Here is a 13,656-nt window from a genome sequence, read left to right as displayed (position 1 = left end):
CCTAATAAATTTCTTTCCTTCTCAACATCGGAGAAATCTAATAAACTATCAGTAAGAGCAGGTGCTGATCTTCTAGTACAAATAAACGGTTTAGCATCAGCTGATAATGGATCTTTGCAATCAGCAAGTGGATCTTTAACATCTGAATGTAAAGCCAAAGGATCTTGTTCCAAAGGATCCTGGTCATCATCATCTTCAGATTTAACTGCTGCTGGAACCGGTGATGACACGTCTCTGCTCCACGTTGACGACATACCCCAATTCCATTCTGTGTCTAACGTGATCCATGTTAACAAATCTTCAACTCTTAAAACTACTTTTTCTGATATTGCTAATACTTCGTCCTAAAAGAAAAAAAAATGACTTTATTAGTTTTTTTTTTAATTGTAGCGATTTTTAATAATTATATTTTGTGCCAATAATTAATGTTTAATTTGACACAGGCTATTATTTGTCGTATTATTATTAGAATTAAGTTAGTTAAGTACCGTAGCCTCTTTTAGTAAAAAAGCATGCAGTTAATCCAAATAATTTAGTTATCATGACATATATAATTTTTATCGTTTTTAAATAATACGATAAAATTACTGTGTACTGAATACAGCCATTAACGAAGAAAGTCAAGATAGATTAAAATTTTTTTAAAAAGGGGCCCAAAATCCAACGCTTGCGTTGCGTGGAACATGGAACAAAATTTTCTGCAACTATTTCTAATTTAAATTAAGATTAATTATGAAATATGTGAAATCAAACAATGACTGATCTTCACACAAAACATTAGCTTTCATTTTTAAGAATTTAATTTTAAACAAAATGTGTAGATGTGTTTTGAGAATATACCCCTACTCGCTCTTCCTGTAAATTGGGTCCTTTTTTCTGTAAGAAAAAGATAATGTATGAGGCGGTAAATTTATTGAAAGTGTGTCCGCTGTTAAATAAGTGCGGAATAGCACCTATCCACAACCATTGTTGAACTTTCTTCACAACTGTTTTCGATTGTCGTTCACAGATGGCTGTATATGCATTATGAATAGGTGAGAAACAAACTTATTTCAGTATTAAAAGTATAGTTTATAAGCAATGACACCAGATGGCAAACTATGTCACAACTTTAGTCCAGTATTCGTGATTACATTTTTTGTGATTAGTAATAATTATAGCATACGTCATTTATTCCTCTTATCATCATTAAAAACTTGAAATAAATTAACTATTAACATAATCGCAAATATAATCAAAAATAATTTTATTAAGAAAATAATTAATTAATCAATCTTTAAATGCAATCAATATTCAATTCATTCCTTGTATTTTTATAAGAAACTTTTTTTAAAGAAATAATCTAATATAATTATTAACAACCATTTATGTCCAATTAATTGATTTTTTTTACAACAAATACCCATACGAGACGGCATTTAAAAAAAAAATGAAATATAGACCCCACAATTAGATTGTTAAAAAAAAAAGTATATAATATCGCTAAAACTGGTTTTGACATTATCAGATTCCAAATATCTCCATCATATTAAATCTTTATTACATTTTAATTATATTTTATTGATAGTTCATATTTGGACATTATCCATATAATCAATTGCAAATAAATAGCTAATTAATTTTTCTGTCAATACCATTAATTTATGATAGTTTTCATAAAAATTAATAAAATGTATTTTGATTACAAATATTATTGGTCGTTAATTTATTTTATGAATTTGTTCCAGTGATTTTTATACCATGTATATGAAATATACCAAGGTATACTAAGTTTAGTTCCAAGTTTGTAACGCTTAAAAATATTGATGCTATGAACAAAATTTTGGTATAGGTGTTCATAAAATCGCCTAATTAGCCCATTTCCGGTTGTCTGTCTGTCTGTCTGTCATCACAAATACTCAAACTATATAGTATGTATTATATGACAATATCAGTTATATATGTGTGACATGTATGTATGTATAATGTGACAGAGTAATCAACACTGTTTTGTTTTTTGTTTTTCACAATTATTTTGGATTTTATAAAATATCACGTTAACAATTAATTAATTATTTTGTAATTTTATTCAAAGATATTTAAGAACGTTATCAATTGTCATCTACAAAATATTATAAAATTCCACCTTCAGTTTATTTAAATCTTTCTGTACTGAATTTAAATGTGTTTTTTATATGTATTTTATGTTACCAAATACTTTTTTATTATTCTTTAAAAATCGATAATTTTTGTATACAAAAAAAAAAAATTGTACCATATTAAATTGTAATTGTGATAATTTGAATACGAAAAAAAAAACCGTTCAACAGAGATGTTAGTTTAATGCTTAAATAATTGAACTAAATTAACCACAAAGGGATTGATTCACAAATCTCAATATATACGATTTTTTTATTAGCTTACCGTATAAAATATAAAAAAAAATTTATTGAGATAACCCAAATATTAATTTGAAATTAAATCCAATATCAAAAATTGAATGATAAAATGATAAAACTTTCGATCGGATAATTATTATATGATTCCTTCTAAAAGTAAATAGTAATTTTATTAATGTAGTTAACGGAGTAAAATAACGATTTTCTCAGTCTCCTTAAAAGATAATTTACGTCAATTTTTGTTGTTTAAGAACGGATAAAAATTATTGATAGAATTATTTGTAGTATTTTTCGAAAATAAAAAATTTGCTATATGTATAAAAAGTCAAAAAATATTTCATCTCCATCTCTATCTCTATATATTATAAATTCGAAAGTAAGCTTGTTTGTTTGTTTGTTTGTTACGCTTTCACGCTAAAACTAGCGAATGGTTTTTAATGAAACTGTACAGCAATATAGCTAGCTCATACTTCAGAATAACACATGAGATATAATTTATAAAGATATATTAAAAAAAAAAAATAAAAATTTAATTTAATTGGACATTACCATAAATTACAGATTTCTGTAAAAGTAGTCGTTTGACATTACCATAAATTACAGATTTCTGTAAAAATAGTCAATATAAAATATTTCACGGCCATCTTTTCTGATATACTCAATGAATAATTACGACTATTATATGTGTAAAACAATCCTTATACCATTATTTCGAGTGTTATAGAAAGGGGATAAGCGAGAGCAATCTTTACTTTTAAACCCAGCGAAGCGGGTGGGTATCACTCTAGTAAGATTATAATTTAACTTACGTGAAAATAGAGACATTATAAAAGACAGTGATTATTCTTTAGTAACCGACAAAAATTTTCCCTCTGAAGAAATCGATTTTTTTTTTTTAATTACAAATTTTTACTTAATTTAAAGAAAAATTTAAAATTTCTATAATCCCTAAAAAACAAATCGCATACTCTAAGCTAGATTTAAATGCTAATTCTAAATGAGTAGAATTTCAAAATGTTCCCAATGATAATTTTTTATCGTTCAATACATATATAAAATTAAGATAATTTGTTTAAATAGTATAAAAAAATTTTGATTACAAATAAAAAAAACATTTAAAAATATATTTCAAAATCTAAAATTTAAAAAAAAACTAACTAATTATATAAATAAAAAAAAAAAAGATTATGGAACACTAATTTGAAACAAGTATAAATTCAAAGTAGTTATGCGTAACAATTCAAGGTAACCACACATGAAATTAATAATCAAATATAATAATCTTTACATTATTATTTATTTCAGCTAGTTTGGAATACAATTATTGTTAACTTTAATAGTTAGATTTTTTTAATAGCCGGTACTGACCGCGACTTTACATCAACTTTTAATTAATTTTAATTAATCGGCAGTTGTGTGCAAAAGTAATCAATAATAAGCTTTCCTTCATGCTTTTTCCCACATTAAGGATGTACGAGTTCCCGGGGATTTTGAATAAAAGTTTTGATTTTTTTAAATATGAAGTTGGACTTAGTTTAAATCTGAAATTGTGCCCGATTATTTAAATAAATAAATGACTTCAAAGGTAGGTAAGTATATTTAACATTGGTCTTATGGGAAAACGGTAGATGGATGATATGCTTTCATAGATTTCTCCAAAAACTAATCGGTGGAAATTAAAAATAAAATATTTAAATTAAAGTTAAAACCTTAATAAATTATTGAAAAAAAAACCTGTTGTGCTCGACTAATTTATGAGCACGGTAGTGGAAACATCAATTTAAAAAATATATAATTTCAATTTTGATGGTGAATTATGTAATAACTTGACAATATAAGACGAAAAGTAAGAATTAAATTTTTCGATACCTGGAGTAATTTTCAAAATATCGAAAATTGAAAATTTTGAATTATACTTAGCTTTCGATATTTCAAAAACCAAGGCAGATATCGAAAAATTATAATATTATTTTTCGTCTACACTTAAAAAGTTATAACAAAATTCATTCAAAGATGAAAATAATGTACAAATAATTTCAACCACAAGTCTTAACAAGGTTTGGCGCTTGTACTACCTTAAGGTTGTATGATTACCATAATATTTTCGGCTACAAATTTTGGTGAGAATTTTTATTTTTATTATCGATTATAGTATTATTTTTGTAGGTATATTCGATTCAATTACATTTATTACACGAATTATTTAATTTTTACTTAAGTTATTCAAATATTAGATGGTAGAATTTATTAATTATATTACAAAAATTTTCTTATCGGTCATAATTTTTATGTTTTAATCTTTAGCAGAAATTTTTCTTTATTCGCTTATATACAAAATTTTTTGCCATAGCCTACGGTAATTTATCAACGGAAATTTTTATAATTTTAATTTAGGTATACAGGGTGTATCATTTTAATCTTTTATGGCTAATAGCTCGATTTGTAGTTTACCAATCAAAAAATAACTTAAACGAAAGTTGCTCAGTTTGATGGCGGACATCATGTTTTGACATTAGATAGGGATTTTGACATTAGACCTGGTTCTCCGGGGTTGCTTAGTAGTCAATTTAGACCTTAAAACTTAAGAGATACAATAAGATTTTTCGAAAATCGTTAGTTTTCGGAGGAAATGCGACTTAAAAAGTATTGTAAATAGTAAAATATGTCATTATTGTATTTAATCGAAAAAAAGAGCTTGAGAAAATGTTTTGGACAAAAGATGTCAAAGTCGTATTTTAGCAGACTTTTTATGATCAAAGCTTAATCATCAAATCGTAATATAACTTAATCATCAAATCGTAATTTAAATTATCGCATTGCGAAAATCGCATTTGAATATTTTACATAGTTTATACGTGATGCGTATTCTTACACAAAATGAACTAGAATTTTATTTGTATATCGATTAACAGAGTTTACAAATGTTTTACAAAAATTAAAAACAGGAGAAATGTAAACATACATTACGATATTTGTGGTACTATATGATTAAATCGTTATCAATATAAATAAAAATATATTTTAGTTGATTATTATTTTAACATCAAATATGGGAAACGATTATATAAATCAAAAAATAAAAAATTTATAATAATTCAATCAATACAGAATGTACTTTAGTTTTCATATTAAAATCGACTGGTAATAATCAGTTAAGCGTGAATTATAACAACAACTAAAATAATTCGGAAGTTAAGTAAAAAAAAACGAACAAAACATTTTATATTTTTAAAAATCGAATAATTTTCAAAATAATTGAAAAGAAATGTTAATTTTTTTTCATTTTTTTTTTTAAAATCATGATAGTTATATAATAAAGGTAAAGAATACAATTGGGATTCGTAAAATAGGTATATGACATCCGGTTTTAATATATATTATTTAGTATATAAGGGAATTTATATATTTTAAAATGTAAAAATGAATTGAATTCTTAGTCTGTCAATTTATTTGAAATTTCTAAACAATAAATAAAATGAATAAATCTGAATAAAATATATCAAGTTTAAACGAAAATATACAAATACAGTCAAACCTGGATAAGTGAGTGTTCAAGGGAGCACAATCTCATTCTCGCTTATAGAGGTTTCTCACTAACCCGAGTTTCTCGCTAATGCAGGTACATGAGTAGCGTTTCTCTCTTATAGAGATACGCAGCAATAACAAGTCACAGCAAGTACGAATGTAGTAAATATTATTTTTATTGTAGCTATAGTTTCTCCTAAATAATATAAATAAATAAAGCTCGACTGTCGCTTATAGAGGTATAGATAAGTAGCAGTCTCACTTACGTGCGTAGGTCCATGAGGGAAAAATGATTCTCTCTTACAGAGGTTTCTGTTTCTCGCTAATAGAGGTTTTGGGAGCTTAAAATGAGGGGTCCTGGCTATTACTCTCCATTATAGAGTTTTCTCACTTATCCAGTTCTTACTTACCCAGGTTTGACTGTATTTTGAGCCAAGAACTTTTAGACTTGTGGTTGAAATTATTAGTACTTTATTTTCAACTTTGATGATGAATTTTGTTAAAACTTCATGAATTTGGACGAAAAATAAGAATAAAATTTTTCGATATCTGCTAAAATAATTTTTTCTATGAGTCACTCAAACATGACAATTTGTAAAAACCGGAGGCCTCAATTGAAAACTTAACGAAAGAATCGGAGCATCTCAAAGTTTTACAAATAATATCGTGTATGAATGACTCATAAAAAAAATTATTTTCTACTTTTGAGTACAATAAAAGTTTGTCCCTTAAAAAGTATCTTTTATTAAAATTTTTATTTTAAAACTAAAAAAAATATATGTATATCATATTTACATTTATTACAAGTGAAATAAATATTGTGAAAACTGGACAGCTTAAAATTCGCAACAATTTTCAAACCAACAGGGTCCTTTTTTTACCTACAACCTCCTAGAATATATTATTTTCATTCCCCTCTTTTAAATTATACTAGAAAATATGTGCTAAAAGAATATTATTTTTACGTCTTGTATAAAAAAAATAATCCAAGTCTTTTTACATGTTTGCAGGGGCGTAGGGAGGTTTTCGAAGTTTTCGTAAATAAAAAGGTTGTGGGTTACACTGAAATGAAACCTCTTTCGTGAGTGTGTTAGTCACGAAATCATACCCCCCTCTGTACTGTAGACTATAACAGATCGGTGTAGATCTGTTCATACCATATGAACAGAAGTCAATAGAGGTAACTACTCCGATTTGTTTACCAATCGAAATTGGTGTCAGAAGAAAGATAATTTGATTACGAACATAATGGCATAGGCTTGCCTGAAAAAAACCGTTCATGGAAAAAATTAAATAAAATCCATTTAATTAAAAAAAGCCACGAACCCTTTTCGATAAGAAAACTATTATAAGAGTGTTTCAAAATCAATAAAATTTCATAAAAAATATGTCTCATCTTGTTATCAGTTGGGTGAACACTTTCTCTTAGACCAAAATATTTAAAACCTCCATAAAATTTCCCCGTACTGAATTTATCATTTGATATACCAAAAAAAGTAGGTTTTCTGGCATTAAAACAAAATAATGAAAAAGTCGCTATTGTTTAACAATTTCAGAAAAAAATATTTTATATGGGGCTTCATATTTTATTGTAAGCTTTGGGAACCCCATATCGTTTTTACTACTGATGTAGAAGTTTCTACTTTCTACGCACCTGCATGTATATATGTATATGTATTTAATGCAGTACAACCATCTGTATTACAAATCACGTACTAAAATAATGAAGACGAAGGAATTACAACAACAGAAAGTATCATTTTGTAACATTTCAAAAAGTTATCTGAGGGTCCTTGATTTATGTATACAAACTTCAAAATGTATATATCTTAATTATTAATTAATATGAATATGTAAAGGTTCAAAGTTTATAACTTGAAAATTCCCTAGAAATATTATCTAAACAGGGTAAGGTGTAGTACCAAGAGTATAATTCTTTCTTGGTTCCTCCAACTTCTGTAAAAAAATGATTTCTATGAAATAGCGATTATATGAACACAAGGGTTAGTTACTAGAGAGCAAGCAACGTAGATAATGATTAACCACGTTCAGTGGTTGTGATGTTCAGTCTATGTACTTAAGTTAAAAATACTAGTTGAAGCTGTTACTGGATTCAATTCATGGATGCCTGTAAAAAAATCGTGTAAGGATTTCATAGATTCAATCTATGATATATTCTATAAAACTGTTCTTTAGGGTGAACTGTAACGATTGCATCTTGAAGTTGGCTCCTTCAAGTATCATAGATGGAGGTGATACTAGATGCATTACAGTGTGAGCCATGGTACATGATCATATTTTACCAGAGTTCACACTTCTTCTACGATGGTTTGCATAAACAGAAGCATTTTTTTAAAATATCTTCGTGATATTAAAAAAAAAGGCATAAAAAATATGTACATTAAAGTAAATTTTGAGTCAAGGTACTACGCCTTTCCCTTCCATTAATGGTATTTGGGTAAATATTTTAGATATAGAGATGAGTTTAGGTAATTATATTCTAAAATTTATTTTAAAATTATTAAATATTGCCTAAAATTTACCTTATCTAAGTAGTTAGCTACGAATTTGAGAAAAATGGTTTGTTTCGGCTATTTCTAAGAAATTTATTTGAAGGCCTAATGATATCGAAGTATCATATAAATTCCCACCTTGATATCGATAGCAGAGCCATAATTTTTTCGCGAGTAATTAACTACATTTCAAAAAATAAAACCCTATCCCTATATATTACAAATGTGAAAGTAAGGGTGTTTGTTTGTTCACACAAAAACTAATGAAAGGATTTACATGAAACTTAACAATAATATAGCTCATACATCAGAATAACACATGAGCTATAATTTATAAATACATTAAATTTAGAAAAAAATTAAATTTAGTCTTTAGTCTTTATCAATCTTTACTTTTAAAGCCAGCGAAGCGGGCGGGTATCAAGCTAGTATTTAAATAATTAAAAAATCTTTAGCCAAAATTTTTTCTTGATCGTTAAAATTTAATATTTCAACTGAAATCGAAATTTTTGTTAAATTTACGAATTGGGTCATAATTACTTCATTTCTTCGTTTCTTCTTATTTCCCAAATATTTTTTTTGTTCGTTCTACTATAATAATCAAGAATAAATAATAATTATATATTCTGATTTTACTAATTCGACATAGGTATAAAAAATTTTTAAAACAAAATAGTATTTAAAAGCACTTTTTTTTTAATTGAACACAATAGAAAATAAAATTTTGAAATACAACATAATTAAATTTTGAACGAAAACATTAAATAAATTACAATTTTATAATATTTTTAAGAGTCATGTAAGACTCAATAAAATTAATTTGCTATCCAATTCTTTCTCAGTAGGTATGAAACGTAAAAATATCATAATAAATGCATCTTCAATATTTTATTATGCATATTTATTTATTGTAGTTATTAAGATTATAATAATAAATATGTGTATAAAATAAACAATCCGTGGTAGGTATAGTCTTTGCGCACCAAGCCAATAACTTCCTGATTTAGGGGGTGTATAGATTATTAAAATAAATTGAAATTGTACAAAGATAGATATTTGGAATCGGACTAACTGCTAATTTCACATCTGCTCAACACATTTTTAATAAAGAAAGTTATATCATATTTATAATATAAAAAGGTCATACCCACCACGACTTGAAATGAAAATGAAATTAAAACATAAAGCAAGAGTGGCGGAGTTGGTTTCGTCCTAAACCGGTTATCTAGAGAACCTGGGTTCGATTCCCGGCTTCTGTTTAATTTATTCTGTTTGGTCAAGTACGTAATGTGCGTTTTCCATTGAAGAGAACAATCGCACTCTCATATGTTAAGTGGTATAATGTGTTAATAAAACAAAAGTTATTTATAGTATCATGTATGAGAGACTTTGGCTTATAAAGTGCACAAAAAATTTGAAATGTAAAAAGTTTAGTTTCATAATACAAGTGAAAATAAACAATTGACTGAGTTAATTGTTGAAATACAATACATAGGTCATACATCATGTCAGTATAGAAAGATAGTCACTTTTAAATAGCCACAGTCGTGTTTAAACTATTTTGGGCCCTCACGGGTAAACAGTGATGTTTACAAAAAAGTGTTTCAAACAAAAGTTGTTTATATTTTTTGATTTATCGTGCTTACGGACGGACAGACGGGCAGACTAGCAGACAACCGTAAATGGACTAATTAGATGATTTTATGAACACCTGAAGCGTTACAAACTTGGGACTAAATTTAGTACACCTTGATATATTTCATATATACATGGTATAAATATGTAAGACTGGTTAATAAATTTTTAGATATTTATGAAATATGTAGCTGGGTATATTGGCAATTATTTGTGAATTTGAAGATCAAACAAATTGAAATATAATTAAAATATTTTAACGTAAATATAGAAGCAAAATTCAGTTGCAATAAAATTTTGTACCGTGAAAAAAATTTCATGAAGAACAAATACACAGCACTCAAATTTTTTTTAATGGTGTTAAAATATTTTTAACACCCTGTGTAAAGATATCATAATATTTGAGATTTCGGTTTTCAGGGTTAAAACGTAATTTTCTATCATAAAGTAAAAAAAATTAAATTAAATTAAAATGCGCATGTGTCAACAGAATCACCATAGTAACGTCATCTGGTAGTATACTGTTGTGTATGTGACTGTGAGAGTGTGCTGTGTGTCGTCCACACTCAACAACCACGATTTGTTATTTTGTGTGATATTTTAAATACATCACATAATACTCCCATTAAAATAGATGAAATTTCATATGATATACGATTTTATGATTCATAGAAGTTGCAGAAATACCAATTTCTAGCTTTTTACCCGTAAAATAAAAATTTATATTCATTTTTCTAGGCTGAGAGATCGAGAACCGCAAAATCATCGAAGATTCTGCCAGAATGTATGAAAATTAATCTACTTGAAATAATATATGTAATTTCAAGAAATGTAATAATTTGAAACATAAGCGTTGTCTTGAGAAAAAAATGTAATTTGAAACATAAGCATTGAGATAGTGAATTTCATTGTTTTTTGAATTTAATATCTGTTTAAAACTATTTTAAGGTTTAGTAGTTAAAGATAAATTATGAACGACAAACTTGATAAAAGAAGAATATATATCGAATAACTTATCATTTCAAAAACTACCGTTTTCGTTTTCATTTATGTCGTCACGTAGTGAGTCGTAGTTCCACTTAATCTCAAGAAGATATTCAGATCACTGTTGAAACTAAATGAAATTTTTAAAAAAAGGCAAAAATTTGCAATACTTCTGTATGTATATACAACAACGGAAGTAAAAAGCTTAACTTACACAAAATATACCTTTACTCTTTTAACATGGTTATATGAGATTGTTGTTATCTTCGTTTAGTCGAAATAAAGTAATATGTTATTATTATTATTATCAAAAATATATTAAACTCTTATCTGCAGAGAGCGGCACTCACATAGTTATCACAAACGCATTTAAAAAAATGTTAACTAAAATCGATTCTTTTTCGTTTACAACCGGATGTAGGTACAATTTTTTTATATTTATAACAATATAAAAAAAACTTGTTTAAAACATTTGATTTTATACTTACGCATATATGATATTTGAAATATTTTTTTGTTTTTCATTTTGAAAAAAACATACCTGAAACAACGAGAAAAACATATTAATAAATTAATTATTTCATTAAACAAAAGTAATTGTTGTTTTTTTTAACAGTAGTGAAAATTTTCTTTAAGTAGACATGTTTTTTTTAAAAAAAACTTTCTAAATAGCGTAAAAAACTAGAGAATACTACTTTGACAATTTAATATAATTTTTTAACAATTTTTTCTAAATGTTTTAACTAGAAATGTAAAAATAAAATTAACCAAAAAAGATGTTACATCAAAATATAAAACTAAAAATTAAATTTCTAGGTTTATTAATTACAGCTATAAAATTATGTTCATTAAACTGACATAAATTTCTGTTTTGACAATGTTGAAGAATGTCGGATAATAAATATCTGAAATAATTAAATCATTTGTAAAATTAAGAGTTATTCTTGAAGACCACCCTAGTTGTAATCCTCCGTGGATTAATTGCAAAACAAAAAATATTCTTCACTTAATACCAGTTTTTTAATGAATCAAATCAAATTTTAATAATACGAGATTTTATCATAATTTGTAAATCAATCAAACTAGCAAATTTAAATTTCAATGTAAATAGAGTGTGTTGGGAGGAATGGGCCAGAATCCACGAATGAACATGCGAAATTTTATTTTCTTCACTTGTGCTTATTATAAAAATTGACTGAAGAATAAAATATTTTCTTAACTTTTTTCTAGTTGAAATATCGGGTGCGGAAAGAAAATTGCCACACACGAGAGAAAATACTGAATCCATAAGACGAAGAAATACGGTGAACTTCGCGATGAGCTAGAAATTGTCAAGGCGAAAATTTATGAGAGCTGTTAACAAGTTCTCTAACACAGACAGAAGCTGATTAGCCATATAGCACGAATAAGCACAGGTCCCACGCGATTGAAGGCACAATTATTTACACAAAATCCACATTTTTTTTATCACAGTCCTATTTGTTAGCATGTTCGATCATTAATCGTACAGAAAATTTTAACAAAATATGTACTAGCCACGCATAAACGAAATTTAAAATTTTTGGTATTGCTGTCAATTTAGTAATCGAAACACCATTTGTATAAGTGATCGAATGTCGTTAATAAAATAAAATATGACGTAAAGTTCATTTTACATGAAATAAATGTTTCTAATGTATAAATGTATTTATTTATGTATTGTAAGTTGAAAATGGAATTCATTGGGAATTGTTTAGCGACTCGGGTTCACTTTCATGTATGTGTATGTACGTATGTATGTGTGTGTGATTGTGTATGTATGTATGTGTTGCACACAGAAAGAACATTTTAAACAGTTTTATATTTAATGATAAAACATATCTCTATTGATGATAAGCGGCACTTATTTATGTGTTGATTTTAATTTTAAATAATTTTTTTCAAAAAAGCTTGTTGTTTTTATTTTAATTACGTAAATTTATATATTACACAATTATAAAAATTGTTCATGATTAAAAAAAGAAATCATATATTTAAACTTTACTAACACAACCTTCATATTTCATAAATTCATATTAATTTACACCATTTTTAACAAAACTGTACTTAAAATTGTTAATAAAATGATATTCTCACAATTCACGTAAATTGTGTGAATGTTTTACATTAAGGGCGTACGAGCGCCAGGGCAATTTTGGATAAAGGTTTCATTTTTAGATGGAATGTTTTCTTGGATTTCTCCAAAATTAGTCGTTGGAAATTAAAAAAAAAAAAAAACTATTTAAATTAAAGTTTAAATCTTAATAAATTATTGAAAACAAAAAAAAAAACCCTTGAGCCCGGTTAATTAAGGGTGTATAAGCACGGTAATGGAGACAAAAATTTATTTTTCAATTTTGGTGGTGATTAATGTTATAGCTAGAGCCTAAATTGCCAAGCGGTCTAAGGCGTTAGTCTCGAGCGTTTAACTACTTGGACCTAGGTTGCGGGTTCGAATCTAGGCAGCGGTAGTGTGAACAATTATAATTAATGGGAGCTGTGAAATTTATCACATTGTCGTCGCTTGGATAAGAACGAAGTAACCGATTCCACCCACATCAGATATGTAATTGTGAATATGAATGCAATTTAATAAATAAAGA

General features: G+C 26.7%; 1 protein-coding gene across 1 annotated transcript in view; it reads right to left on the bottom strand.

The window, feature by feature from the left end:
* Positions 1-13,656, bottom strand: part of LOC123297756 (AT-rich interactive domain-containing protein 5B-like) — a 187,958-nt gene that overhangs the window by 5,069 nt on the left and 169,233 nt on the right. Inside the window, exon 3 of the mRNA XM_044879525.1 lies at positions 2-344. Coding sequence (XP_044735460.1) covers positions 2-344 — 343 coding nt within the window. The remainder of the gene's footprint in view (position 1; positions 345-13,656) is intronic.

Source organism: Chrysoperla carnea, chromosome 4 (assembly GCF_905475395.1).
Source record: "Chrysoperla carnea chromosome 4, inChrCarn1.1, whole genome shotgun sequence".
NCBI lineage: Eukaryota > Metazoa > Arthropoda > Insecta > Neuroptera > Chrysopidae > Chrysoperla > Chrysoperla carnea.
The sequence above is the reverse complement of the archived record's forward strand: the minus strand, read 5'-3'. Positions and strand labels throughout refer to the sequence as shown.